At 40.9% G+C, this 14874-nt stretch overlaps 1 protein-coding gene across 1 annotated transcript in view; it reads left to right on the top strand.

Moving 5' to 3' along the window:
- The window catches only part of spon1b (spondin 1b), a 114737-nt gene that overhangs the window by 74921 nt on the left and 24942 nt on the right, over positions 1-14874 (top strand). The window contains exons 7-8 of the mRNA XM_060884832.1: positions 11400-11464; positions 14609-14810. Of these exons, the coding sequence (XP_060740815.1) occupies positions 11400-11464; positions 14609-14810 (267 nt within the window). The remainder of the gene's footprint in view (positions 1-11399; positions 11465-14608; positions 14811-14874) is intronic.

Genomic DNA, 14874 nt, shown 5'->3' with positions numbered 1-14874 from the left:
CCTTTGTTTCTTGGTTGTATAAAATGAGATAAAATGTGAGTTTCTGTGGATAAAAGGTTGTCTGCCAAATATTGTAAATGTAGCGCACCTGTTTATTGTAGCTATAACGTTTAGGCCATCCTTAAAAATATTTTGGTTTGCAGTAACAGTAAAAAAAAAAAAAAGGTCAGTAGGTAGGTCTATATTTTTCAATGTAAAAAACAAAGTAAAATTTTGGTGATGGTGATTACGTCGGTATGAATTTAAACACATTAGCATATCGTGATGTCACTGACTGGGTCTTCAACCCGTGCCTTTGGGCGCATCATTGCAAAACTCATTTTGACGCAGGCTATATAGACCACAAACAAATTTGTTTGAACGGTGACCGCGAACATTCTGTTTACTGCAGCCGCAGCCATCGTTACCGAGCGCGAACCGTTGACTCTGTCAGTGAATGAGAGGATGAGACGAAGCGAACGCACAGGCCATAGTGTGACATCCGTTAACCGATAGTGTAAACATAGATGACGTCACGGGTTTTTATTTAAAAGAAAGAACGTAGCCTTCGTTTGTATGTAGGCCTGGGCAATTTATATATTTACAATACTTACTAAAATATAATTAATATTATTTTATTGCTTTTGTATTAGTTGTTTGAAGAGTAACAAAAAAAATCCGTCGGTCTTAACGCAAATTTACAACCGGCAAGTCGGTCGGACTTAAAGCAAAAAAAAAAAAAATTTGTGTCGGTCCTAAATTGACAGGGTCGGTCGGGTTACGGCAAACAAGAATATTTTTAAGGATGGCCTTAAAGTGATGCCGTGTCATTCTCATCGCCAAATTTCTAAGGTATAAGCAGATGAACACACTTCAGACCAAGTTGTTATATAAAAATAACCACCTACCAGAGGTTAGCAGCACTCAGCTTTCACGTAGTGCCATATCGCACCCAACCACCCAACCACCCCCCCTCCAACTGGTGCACGTTATTTTCCTCTAGCACCATGGTCTGTCTTGTGTTATTCCTTACTTACTTAATCTACACCTTCTAGCTAATCAGAAAAAAAAACCTTCCCTGTGCTGAGGTATAAAAAGAAACAGAAACAGAAAAGAAAGCAAATCAAAACTTACATTTCTTCACACAACAGGAGATTTGGCTTCTAGAAGAAATAAGTGCAGGGTCTGTCCAAGAGAGAATGAAGTAGAATGAAGTAGTTTGACTAAACCTCATGAGAATTCGCGGATATTGTTCCAATCTCGGTACAATGGTGTTGAAACAACGTGTATTCTTTAATTGGTGTGAAATCTGTCATCATGCCTCAGCCTGTGCACCGGATACTAAACTCACAGCACCGCAGTGCTGCACGCAGGCTTTCCACACTCAACATCACCAATTAAATTTAATGTCAAAACCCCAAAACACGTTGTTTTCCTGCTTCGAGTCAGGCATTTAAACGCAGCTGTTCGGAATTAGAACTATCGAGAAAGTGACGTTTGATCAGTTCTCTGTCACTAGCAGATGAACAGAAGGTCCAATTAGACCGAGAACGTGTCTCGTCGTTCTCCTGAGGCTTTCCAGAGCAGCCAAAATGTCAAGCATCGAGAGGAAGTGTGTGAGGAAGACGCTCACCCTGCTTCATGTCAAATTCCTTGTCATAAACTTTCAAGCCCGAGCACTCAGAGGCAATGCGCGTGAAACAAAGCCTCTACTTTTAGAAAGGTTTTGTCAAACTCTTTGTTTTCGAGAGGACAATTTGTACTGTATGGTGTGTAACAGGAAGCAGGGTTTTGCGCTGCAGAGAGAAGTGTGTGTAGTCTTTATTTCCAAAACTCTTTTTTAAGTATCTTTTAAAGACAGCGTCTCCGATATTTGAGAAATGCTTCAGAAAACAAAAATCGGGACGACAAACAAAACAAAAATCAAAACAAACGTGTAGCCAATGAGCAGAAAGGGGCGGGTCTTGTCAATATGGGCGGAGAGAGTGTTCAGTGAGCATGTGTGCATGTGCGTATATTCACAGATTGGAGTTTCCCGAGTCAATAACTCCTGAGCTAAACGCTGTTACTACACAAAACACGGTTGTAGCTGCGTCTCTACATTACTACGATAGAAAAGAGGTGTTATTTGTGTAGTAACAGCGTTTAGCTCAGGAGTTATTGACTCGGGAATCTCCAACCTGTGAATATGTGGAAAGCTGATCCTATATTAACACGTCCTACTTCTTACCTTATCGCAAGCCTTTCTTCGCTTTCTTTCTTTGTTTTTATCCTCCATGTCAATGTTAAAACCGCTTTCTGCTAATGTCACACATGCGCACTGAACACTCAGTCTGCCCATATTGACATGACACGCCCCTTTCTGCTCATTGGTTACACGTTTGTTTTGATTTTTGTTTTGTTTGTCGTCCCGACTCAGTTTTCTGAAGCATTTCTCAAACATCGGAGACCCCACCTTTAAGTGAGCTATAAATGCTCTTATTAATCCATGTTGAATAATACACAGTTATAAGATTAAAACCTCTGACTGGTTATGTAAACAACATTAATTAATTCATTACACTGCCGGCACTCAAGGGGAGGGATATGTGTGAACTGTCACTTCTGAAAGTTCAGAGGAATCTGAGGGATCAAAGGGACTTTAACCAGCACCAAATTGTAATGGCTAGACAACTGGGTCAGAGCATCTCCAAACCAGCAGGTCTTATGGGGTGTTTCCGGTCTACAGTTGTTAATGTGTGCCCATGCTGACACTTTTCCACCACTGAAAACTCTTACAATGGGCATGTGAGTATCAGAACTGGACCATAGAGGAATGGAAGTCTGATGAATCAGGTGGACAGTCGTGTGCTTGTGTGTCGCTTACCTGGAAAAAGAGCTGGCACCAGGATGCACTAAAGGCAAGCTGGTGGAGGTAGTCATGTGGATGCTGTATAAATATTGTTCCAGATCAAGAAAGGTCCTTCATGATTATGGTGATGTAAGCCTTCATGTATACATAACCCTAAAAGCAGTGTCCTGCTATGCTCAGGGATGGTTTCAGGAACATGACAAAGAATTCAAGGGGTTCATTTGAGCTCCATGATTCCCCGGATCTCGATCGGATCGAGCGTCTGTTGGACGTTCTGAACAAAAGTCTGATACACACCTCACAACTTTAAAGGATTTGAAGGATCTTGTGCTAAAGTCTTGGTTTTTTTAGAGGGTCAACAGAAAAGCGATCTCTATCATCAGGAGCTCATGGGCTCAAATAGCGTTGACGACACAGCAGCCCATGGCTAGAATACACTCTCTCACTTCTCACGTCAATCACAAATACCTAATGATGTGCATCTGTGAGGTCTTGTACTGTATGTAGAAAAGAACTGATAGAACTTTCTATTGAGTGTGTATGAAGTTTGAAACAATGCACTAGGTTGTGTGTGTCTCTGCTATTGCTGTGTGTGGATATATAAACCTCTTTGAAGCCAGAATCACTTGAAAAGTGTGTACGAGTTTGTATGTGTGTACAGTATATATGTTGGACGTGAGTACGTGTGTGCATGCGAGTGGGTGTGTTTGTGCATATGTGTATGTTTGTGCACAAGTTGGTGTGTGTGTATTTGTGTGTGTAAGGTGTGAAAGTGTGTGTGTTTGTGTGTCTGTGTGTCTGAGTATTTGTGCACGTGTAGGTTTGTGTGTTCGTGCGTCTGTGTGTGCACGAGCAGCTGTGTGTTTGTATGTGTGTATATACTGTATGTGGACGTGAGTATGTGCGCATGCGAGTAGGTGTGTTTGTGTATATGTGTGTGTGATAAAACACACACACCTTCAGAGGTCTTGTGGAGTCCATGCCTCATGGAGTCAGAGCTTATTGGTGGTGCAAGATGGACCTACACAATAACGAGCCAGTGTTTTTAATGTTATGGCTGTTTGGTGTAGAAAACATCTGACATTGGAGATTCATTCTATACATGTATTTATTTAGAAAAAAAAACATATTATTGATTTACTTGTTTGTTAGTTTTTTATATCTGATAATTATTTATATTATTCATGTCTACTATAAATGTTTTCCTCAGTGTTTCACGTTTAGACTCAGTACCAGTGCTCACACTAGGGCTGGAGAAGTCACCTCGTCAGCTCGTTTCCCTTAGCCCCGGGCTAACGGCTAGCCTTGACTAACACGATCCCACAAATCACATTGACTAGAGCCACATCACTCGCTTCGACAGAGTCGCCTCCGGCCGCACGATTCGCTTACAGGTTGTGGACATAAGCCATTTTTTTTCTCCAGAATTTTCCCCAGACCACAGAATTTTTAAGACCAAGGTCGCACAGGGTTAAAACTTTCACAATAAGCATTCAGTGAGGCTGGAGCTGTGGATGCTGTGGGTTGCACTGAAAAGGGTTGGGGAAGGTCACAGTGTTGGATGAGAGGTTTTTTTGTGGAAGTGGATTGGAGACTGGGGTTATTGTGTTTATTGTGTAAAGGAATAAAAAAAAAAAGCTGCACTGCAGATGGAGGGTTTTATGACCAGTGTTGGAGATGTGATGATGTCCATGAAGGCTGATTCTGTGCTGTTTGACTGTAATATTTGCCAGATCACCGAAGCAAGAAAAGTCGATTAAACTCAATTAAAATGTCACACAAGTTTTTTTTAGAGGGGCAACAGAAAAGCGATCTCTATCATCAGGAGCTCATGGGCTCAAATAGCGTTGACGACACAGCAGCCCATGGCTAGAATACACTCTCTCACTTCTCACGTCAATCACAAATAGCTAATGATGTGCATCTGTGAGGTCTTGTACTGTATGTAGAAAAGAACTGATAAAACTTTCTATTGAGTGTGTATGAAGTTTGAACAATGCACTAGGTTGTGTGTGTCTCTGCTATTGCTGTGTGTGGATATATAAACCTTTTTGAAGCCAGAATCACTTGAAAAGTGTGTACGAGTGTGTGTTTGTATGTGTGTACAGTATATATGTTGGACGTGAGTACGTGTGTGCATGCGAGTGGGTGTGTTTGTGCATATGTGTACTGTATGTTTGTGCAGAAGTTTGTGTGTGTGTGTTTGTGTGTGTAAGGTGTGAAAGTGTGTGTGTCTGTGTGTCTGAGTATTCGTGCACGTGTAGGTTTGTGTGTTCGTGCGTCTGTGTGTGCACGAGCAGCTGTGTGTTTGTATGTGTGTATATACGTGGACGTGAGTATGTGCGCATGCGAGTAGGTGTGTTTGTGTATATGTGTGTGTGTTTGTGCACAAGTTGGTGTGTGTGTATTTGTGCACGTGTAGGTTTGTGTTTGTGCGTCTTTATGTGCACGAGTAGGTGTCTGCGAGTAGGTGTGTGTTTGTGTGAAGCATAAATATGAAGTATATATATTGCTCATTGTATTTGATTGTCATTCAATTTAACTTAATGCTAAATACAAATCAGTTGTTATCACAGATAAGTTCCGTATATATCTCCCTCACACACACACACACACGCACACTCTCTCTCTCACACACACACACACACACACACCTGTTTTAGACTTTGTTTGAGCACAGAAACGACAAACTGCAAGACTCTCATGGACATACATGAGGGTTGTTAACTTCCGCTGCAGTGGATTTGTGTGTGTGTGGGTGTGTGTGGGTGTGTTTTTTGGGGGTGGGGGGTGGGGGGTGCTGTTCAACTATGTGTGGCTATAGAACTCTCTTGGTTGAACTCTCTGATGGCTGAAAGTTGTGTGGTGTGTGTGTGTGTGTGTGTGTGTACGCGCTATGCTATTCAGCTGCGTGTGGCCATATAAGCCCCTTTGATGGCAGCATGCTTCTGAAAGGTGTGTGTGTGTGTGTGTGTGTGTGTGTGTGTGTGTGTGTGTGTGTGTGTGTGTGTGTGTGTGTGTGTGTGTGTGTGTGTGTGACCTTTCTGGTGAAGCTACTCCACTGCTCCTTTGACAGCTCTCTGCAAGCACTCGGCCACACTCGCACTCCCCCTCCGCTCATCTTTCCTTCCACTCATCCTTCTTTCCTTCCGGCACTGTTCTATCACTCAGGGTGAGTCTAGGGCACTTGGCTGTAAAGCATAAAACACGGCCTTGGAATAAAGGAGCCAGGATCCTGCAGAGATTCTCATTTTCTACACAGTAATCTCATTTTCTCACACATAAGCTAAGTCGTAATTGAAGTACGTGCTATTAGCCACGTTTTACAGATCGTACATATGGATACAGGACGTCATTTTCTTTCATTTTTACACAAAATGTGCTTGTGTTCGCTACATGAAAGGAATCAAATGAGTAGAAAATTGTGAATGGGATGTAAATAAAGATCTTGAATGTTCTCAGTGTGCCCATGTGGCTTAGTTAAGCTAAATATAATCCGATAAATGTACAGGTTCAATTCAATTCAACTCTGCATGACTTTATAGAGTTTTTTTTTTTATTTTTATAAAGGACATAAATCCCACTCTCCGGGGTGTCTCCGGATGAGGATGAGGTTCTGGTTACTCTCAAGGTTTCTACCTCATATTGTCTCAGGGAGTTTTTCCTCACCATTTGCTCATTAGGGATAAAAATAAATTGCATTTTACATGCTGTCATTTTTATATTGAATTTTTATATTCCTGTAAATCTACTCGGAGAGAATGTCTATTGGTGTTATTTGTTTTATTTTGAGAGATCTGGCTGTAGTACGTATGCCTTATTTAGCTCAGATCATATTTTAGAATTAAGCCTTACTTCATAAAATCAACAAAAAGATTGAAATCTATTTTTTTTTTTTAAATTTAATAACAAATATTTCCCCTTTATGACAGACCTGACTGTCGAACTCTCCTGCTTACTATACACTCATTATTGTGAGAAAATAAACTCACTAGCCAGACTCAGATATTATTTACCTGCAATTCAAGCAACAAACCCTGCTTCAACATTGGACTGAGACGTGGTGATGTTTTGATCAGAGAGAATAATTCTAAACGTCTTCATTTGCACTTAGCATAAATAACTAGCTTGTCATATGCTGTTACTTTATGTTATATTAGCTACTAATTTTTTTAGCCTAAGCAGGTTAGGTTACTAGGTTACTGGGCAATTTATTATTATTTTTTTTTAAAAAGGGCTTGTATTTTGAGATCAACAGCAAGAGCAAAAAAAACACAAAGACATTTTTCATGTAAAACTTTGTAAGCATGAGAGCAGTACAGTCAGCAGTGGGTTTTCCCTGAGGCGCTGGAGCTGAATCAGAGCTGCACGACTCCCAGTGATGCTGTTGGAACCGCCGCAAACCGTCAAGTCAGACCTGTCTTCTCATGGTTCAGAGGAACATCCCCTGGAAACATAGCAGCTGTCTTCAGCTCAGAGGAAATGGTGAATATGTGACTGGGCCAGGGCTTTACATGCTTTTATATCAAGTGACCCTACAGTTTAGATAAAACGTCAGCATGAAAAGAGGCCACGCCTCCTTCACTGAGACTGACATGAAAAGAGACCACGCCTCCTTCACTGAGACTGACATGAAAACAGACCATGCCTCCGTCACTGAGACTGACATGAAAACAGACCACGCCTCCTTCACTGAGACACATGTACAGAGACCACACCTCCTTCAATAAGATTCACATGTAAAGAGACCATACCTCTTTTATTGACACACATAAAACGATACACATAAAACGAGGCCATGCCTCTTCACTAAGACTGACATGAAAATAGGTCACCCCTCCTTAATTGAGACTGACATAAAAAGAGGCCACGCCTCCTTCACTGATACTGACATGAAAAGAGGCCACGCCTCCTTCACCGAGACACATGTGGAGAGACCACACCTCCTTCATTAAGACTCACATGTAAAGAGACCATACCTCTTTTATTGACATACATAAAACGATACACATAAAACGAGGCAACGCCTCTTCACGAAGACTGACATGAAAAGAGGCCACGCCTCCTTCACTGAGACTTACATGAAAAGAGGCCACGCGTCCTTCACTGAGACTGACATGAAAAGCAGCCACGCCTACTTCACTGAGACTGACTTGAAAGAGGCCACGCCTCTTTAACTGAGACGCATGTAAAGAGACCACGCCTCCTTCTTTGAGACTCACGTGTAAAGAAACCATATGTCCTTTATTGACACACATAAACAAGGCCACGCCTCCTTCACTGAGACTTAGTTGACTTACTTGTTCACAGGTAGAGAAAGTAATAAGTAATAGTAATGTAAGGGACATACTTAGTGCTAAACTTATTTAACATTTCTAAATAACTATACTTTATCCATGCCGCTTTAAATCAGTGATCATATTGTAAATAGAAATTAGAATGATGACGATATGAATGAAGATATTCTGTAGTTTAATCTATTAATATGCTAATTAACCTTTTTATGGTCTCAGGACTCTTTACCTGATTATTTATCAAGTCTATTTCTATTAGTTCACCATTATCAGTTAAAGTCCCAGCTTATTGTTTATTAATACTATTAACATGAATGAGAATTGTAAATCTGGGCCACATCGTTGGTGTTTAACGTGTTAAATCCTGTCATGACTTCCGTGTCGGAGGCTGACTACGTATTCAGCGTTTTTTTTTTTTTGTTTTTTTTTTTGGTTTGTTTCCGTGGCCCTGAGATGAAGGTCCTATTATTCAGAAAGTGGCACATCACCGATTTTTGGCTCTATTTTAGCTAAATTACAAATGACCTTTTTTATTGAACACACTTGCATTATTCATCCGAATAGAGTGTAGAGTTAGAACAGAGGAGAGTTGTGAACATTTGAAAAACGTGGAGATTTCCACATATGCATAATTTTCCCTAAATTTTTCTGTCTCAGGAAAAGTTTCCTAATTACACATTTTTTTTCCCAAAAAAGAAAAGTCTGGTTTAGTTTGAAAGCCAAAAATGAAGGAAACCTGCAAGAATATTTGCATGCTCTATGCTAACTAGTTCTTGTAGCTATTTTTTTACTCTTAATTACCATTATGCTAATAGATTGCTAGTTTCCCTGTTAAATTGCTAGCTAAAGCCGGTTTGTAAGATTCGAAAACAGACTGTACAATAATGTTCTCTATGTCAGATAATATGATAAAGATGATCTCTGTAGCAGTGCTCACAGTCGAAGATTTTAATAATAGTAAAAAAAAAAATAAAAAATCATCAGCTGTCTTTGGACACAACATTGCCAATAGTTTAAAGAGTAGCTAGTCAAGTTAATTTTTATAAATATGGTGCTTGTTCAGGATGTAAGAAAAGATGATATGTGGACACTGCGCTGCCATGGAAGCTGACTTGCTTCTACCCTTTAACACGGTCGAACACCATTCAGTTAACATATTCAGTTTCCACATAAAAAAATAAATAAATAAATAATTAAAATAATATAGTAAATAAATAAATAAATAAATAAATAAATAAATAAATACTCATGTGCTGAGTATAAAATTATAATTGTTTTATTTTTAAACATTTATATTTCATTAATATTACTACTACTAATAATAATAATAATAATAATAATAATTCTAATACTAATAATAATAATAATAATAATCATTGTATAATTAATCATAATAACCAACATTCACAGACAGTAAGCAATGTTGTGTAATAGGGCGGGATGGCAATGGGCACACAAACACACACGCACACACAACCACACACACACAGTATAAAGTTTGCTGGTGAGTTGTCATTCTGTCTGTGTTGTTTACTTGTTGGTTAAAATACTTAATGAGTTTACTCAGTACTGTAAACTCTGAGATTCAGCACTTATCCTGATCGGTACATAGTGTAATTTTGTGTCGTATACAAAGTTACACATAATATGAAACTAAATCAGGTTTGGATGGGAGAGATTCAGCGTGAATTAATACTGTATCTCCGTCTGTGCACATGGCCATCTGCCACTCCCGAACATATTCATCAGTTCAGCCAGGTCAGAGACGGATTACTTCATTACTACCACCCAGATGTTAATCGCTCAGCCGCTTGACGAGAGCGTGAGATTAACAATGCCTTTCTCCTGAGAGAGTGCTCAGGTCTAGGGAACCCGGTCCGGAGAAGATGGAACGTGAACATTACTGGGCCAAAAAAAAAAAAAAAACCCTGAAATTTCCGCAAGCACAACATTTTTACACTGCTGTTAACACTGTGTGGGACAATAAATGGTCACCATCCTTCAAGTGTATAAGTCAGGATGTGCAAGTGGTTCCTTTAGTTTCACAAGTTCTTGCATACCTCTCATTTGGGATTGCAAAATTATTTTCTGTTCCATCCTTTCATCTATATGTCTATCTATCTATTTGTTAAACCCTGTTATCTTTCTGTTCCTGTACAGTATCTGTTCATGTCAGGGGTAAAAAAACAGACCCAAATGCAGGATAGCGTAAAATAAACAGGATTTAATAACTTAAAACACAAAACAGGAACCAAGACATGACAGAGGACAACATCAGAGGATTAAATACACGTGACAATCAACACATAAGGAACAGGTGGGCTCCTGTGCAAGGCCCTTAACCCTCAGTTGTAAGTCACTCTGGATAAGGGTGTCTGCTAAATGCCGTAAATGTTCAAATGTTCAGGTGTGCAGAGGAGGGCAGGAAGAGACCAGGGCGGGGCAGACACGTGACACAAAACATAAACAGATGCACATGGCTAAGTATCTGTCCATCCGTCAATCAAGCAGCCAAATCTGCCTGCCTGTCTGTCTGTCAACCTATCTATCTATCTATCTATCTATCTATCTATCTATCTATCTATCTATCTATCTATCTATCTATCTGTCTGCCTGCCTGTCTGTCTGTCAACCTATCTATCTATCTATCTATCTATCTATCTATCTATCTATCTATCTATCTATCTATCTATCTGTCTGTCTGTCTGTCTGTCTGTCTGTCTGTCTGCCTGCTTGTCTGTTTGTCAACCTATCTGTCTGTCTGTCTGTCTATCTATCTGTCTGTCTGTCTGCCTGCTTGTCTGTCTGTCAACCTATCTATCTGTCTGTCTGTCTGTCTGTCAACCTATCTGTCTGTCTGTCTGTCTATCTGTCTGTCTGTCTGTCTGTCTGTCTGTCTCTCTCTGTCCGTCTCTCTGTCTGTCCCTCTGTCTTTCTGTTGGTTTGTCTTTTCCCGAACACTATTTGAGTTGCACTCATGCCTGCTGAGTTTTCTTTCCTCTGTAATCGTACGCAAACCTCCAGGAATCTGCAGTAAAAAGACAAGCACATCATCCCTGCTGCGCATAGCATCTGTGTGTGTCTGTATCCTGACGTTTGCACACGGAGGAGACATCTTGCTTTCTTTTCTGCTACAGATATGTCAATCCTAAACACCCCCTGACGATTAAATCTCTCTCTCTCTCACTCTCTCTCTCTCTCTCTCTCTCTCTCTCTCTCTCTCTCTCTCTCTCTCTCCCTCTCTCTCTCTCTCTTTCTCTCTCACTCCCTCGCAGGGCGATGACGTGATGACGGTTATCAAGACGAAAGCTCAGTGGCCGGCCTGGCAGCCTCTTAATATGTGAGTAGCTCCACGTCCAGCTCCACTTCCTGTCTCTACGTCAGTCCTAACCTTCACCAGTGAGCCATGAAACCATCAGTAATACATTACTGTCCACTTTATAGCCCATTAACACATTCACATTATAATCACTGAGCATGAAAACGTTCCTTATTGTTTCCAGCAACACGGATTAAAACTGTATAGCGTTAGTGTTTATCAGCAACTGTTTAGGTCTTTTCTTTTATTGTAATTTAAGTAAAAAAACGGATTAAGTCACTCTCATGCTACGTTTGCACATACAGCGAGTCAGTTATCACTGCAAGTCTCCAGTCGCTGTACAATAAAATTGCCAGTAGGTGTTCCTGCTATTGGTTGCCATGGTAATAACATTTATTTTATTTTAGTGGGTGGGATTCAGACTAGCATTTCGAAGCAGTTTTCTTGCTGGTAAATTGAAACGTTCTGGAGGGAAATCTGGTGTTTATATCTGCATCAAATCAAGACATGATAAAAAAGCAGTTTGCGCTTCGTTTTTTGCTGCTCCATATTTGCATAAAGTTCAACTTTTCTTACCTATCTTGCATCTCAGATTGTTGTTGTTGTATAGAGCGTTAATTATTTACCATAGCCTTCGCCAGCATCTCCTTTCCTCCTTAACTTTGAGTGTTACTGACTGTTACAAAAGAGACGCCTTCCGAAAAATGCTAAATAAACTCTCCTAACAGGAAAAGTTGTGTAAGTATAGAAACGATAATAATATTAACCTGGGACTGTAGAAAATGAATTCGCAATCAGAGCCGAGGAAAAATAGAAATAGAAATGGATGAAAAAGAAGAGCAGTTTGATATTTAGGAAATTAATTTTTATAAGACATTGGATTAGGGGCACGGTGGCTTAGTGGTTAGCATGTTTGCCTCACACCTCCAGGGTTGTGGGTTCGATTCCCGCCTCCGCCTTGTGTGTGTGGAGTTTACATGTTCTCCCCGTGAATCGGGGGTTTCCTCTGGGTACTCCGGTTTCCTCCCCCGGTCCAAAGACATGCATGGTAGGTTGATTGGCATCTCTGGAAAATTGTCCCTAGTGTGTGATTGCGTGAGTGAATGAGAGTGTGTGTGTGTGCCCTGCGATGGGTTGGCACTCCGTCCAGGGTGTATCCTGCCTTGATGCCCGATGACGCCTGAGATAGGCACAGGCTCCCCGTGACCCGAGGTAGTTCGGATAAGCGGTAGAAAATGAATGAATGAATGAAGACATTGGATTAGCCTTGTCTTAATCTAGGCTAAGAAGAAAAGTCCAGTGAAAGTCATGGATGACTTGGACAATTCCCTGCCAGAACACCAGGGGGTGTTTGTTTATATCATGTGCCATGTGCCTATATGTGTTTTCACGCGTCATGTGCCTATATGTGTTTTCACGCCCCCACCTGTGCACCTCTGTCTTTATTTATACCTCCACTGTTTATACCTGTTGTTTTGAGTATGTTTGCAGAGTCCTCACTGTTGTGTTTTGTTTTGTTACTTGGTTTTCTCCATTTTTTTTATTTTTTTTTTTGTATTTGGATTAGTTGCTCGTTTTTTTTCCCTAGCGTCTGATGATTTTGTTGCTTTATTAAAAAACCTGCATTTACGTCTGGCAACTTTTCTCTGCGTGACCCAACACGTTTTCCCGGGAGCGCTCATTTCTGGCACCTGCTGGTTACTTGAAAAAATGTGTCCCATATTTCGTTCATTAGCGATGCTGTTAACATTTGATGTGGTGCTTTTATTTATTTATTATTTTTAGATAAAGGGTGGGCTTCTGCTTTTGACAAGCAGCACGTTTCCCCTTGTTGGCAGCCAAGTGCACTTCAATCTACGATCTTGTGCTTTAAGCTCATTTTAGTTAACACGTTCACGCTGGGCCTCTGGAGCACGATGAGGTGTGTTTAGGGCTAAATTATTACATTAGCGTTTGGCATGCTAGTCATGTTCAGAAGCGTGTGAACTAGCCGTTCAGGCACATGGGAGTTTGGTGGCTTCACACTCATCAAACAGCTGCAAATATGCGTGTGTGTGTGTGTGTGTGTGTGTGTGTTTGTGTGTACCGAAAGAGAAGCGTCTAGTTTTTTGAAGTCATCGTGTGTGAAGTGTCACTTGTGGAAGTCAGATGATGAATATTTTACGCTGGTTAATCGATAGAGGCAGGAGCTTCGTGATCCAGGCCTCGGCCGCGCGCCGCTTTAGCTGCAACAGTTGCGTTAGAGACGGGCTTCTTCTAATCAGGACAATTAACGTGATTAATTACCATCTGTGGCGCCTTACAAAGCGCTATCTCAATGGAAATTAGACGAGAGCACAGAGTCGGCCGCCCAGACGGCATCAGAGGAACAAGCTGCACGCTTCCACACGAAGCCCCCGAATCCCCGAACAACACGCCTCGGCTTCCGGATAAAGAAAGCAACAAAAGAGTCTCATTTTAAAGCTCGCTGATGCGACAACACACTTATTACAAAACACAAATCTCATTTATTTCCTTCGTTTCTCTTCTTCCGTCTCTCTCAGTCATTGGCTTTGACTGTTGTTTTATTCTCTCGTTTTTATATCCTGGATCCTTCATCCCTCCATTCACATCTCTATTTCTCTCTTTCTTTTATCCTGACTTCATTTCCTTTCATTTTCTTTTTCTCTTCCACCATTTTTCACTTTTCTCTTCCTGTCTTTTTCTCTCTTTTTTTTACTTTATGGTTCTGTCCATTTGTGTTGCCTTTGTTTTGTTTTGTTTTCTGCTGATTGCTTTCTCTCTGTTTCTCTGCTTCTTTGTCTTGGTTTCTAAGTTTTCTCTCATTTTTGTATCCTGGACCTTTCATTCCTCCAATCGTCTCTCTGTTTCTTTCTTCTATCTTAGATTCATTACTTATTTTTAACTCTTCCTCCATCTTGCACCCTTTTCTTTCCCTCTTTCTCTCTCTCTTTTTTTACTCTGTTACACCTTTCATTCTTCTTTCCTTCTTAGTCTTGGACTCTCATTTTTGTCTCTTTCTCTCCCTCCAAAATTTCCCTATTCATTGTTTCATTATTATCTTATCGTGATCTTTACCTCTTCCTTTGTTGTTTATGTACTTCTTTGTATTGGTCTGTCATTGCCATACATCTCTCTCTCTCTCCCTCTCTCTCTCCTTTGCAGTCGTGCTGCTCCCTCGGCCGAGTTCTCTGTGGACCGATCCCGTCACCTCATGTCATTTTTGACCATGCTCGGCCCGAGTCCTGACTGGAACGTTGGCCTGAGTGCTGAGGATCTGTGTACGGCTGAGTGCGGCTGGGTTCAGAGACTCACTAAAGACCTGCTGCCGTGGGATGCCGGGACAGACGGTGGACACAGCTACGAGGTCAGTCCTCCGTCCACCATGTCTTATCTTTACCCTCCCTCATCCACACATCCTTTATGACATT

Source organism: Tachysurus vachellii, chromosome 13 (assembly GCF_030014155.1).
Source record: "Tachysurus vachellii isolate PV-2020 chromosome 13, HZAU_Pvac_v1, whole genome shotgun sequence".
Classification (NCBI taxonomy): domain Eukaryota; kingdom Metazoa; phylum Chordata; class Actinopteri; order Siluriformes; family Bagridae; genus Tachysurus; species Tachysurus vachellii.
Note: the sequence above shows the minus strand (reverse complement) of the source record. Positions and strands in the feature narration are given on the sequence as shown.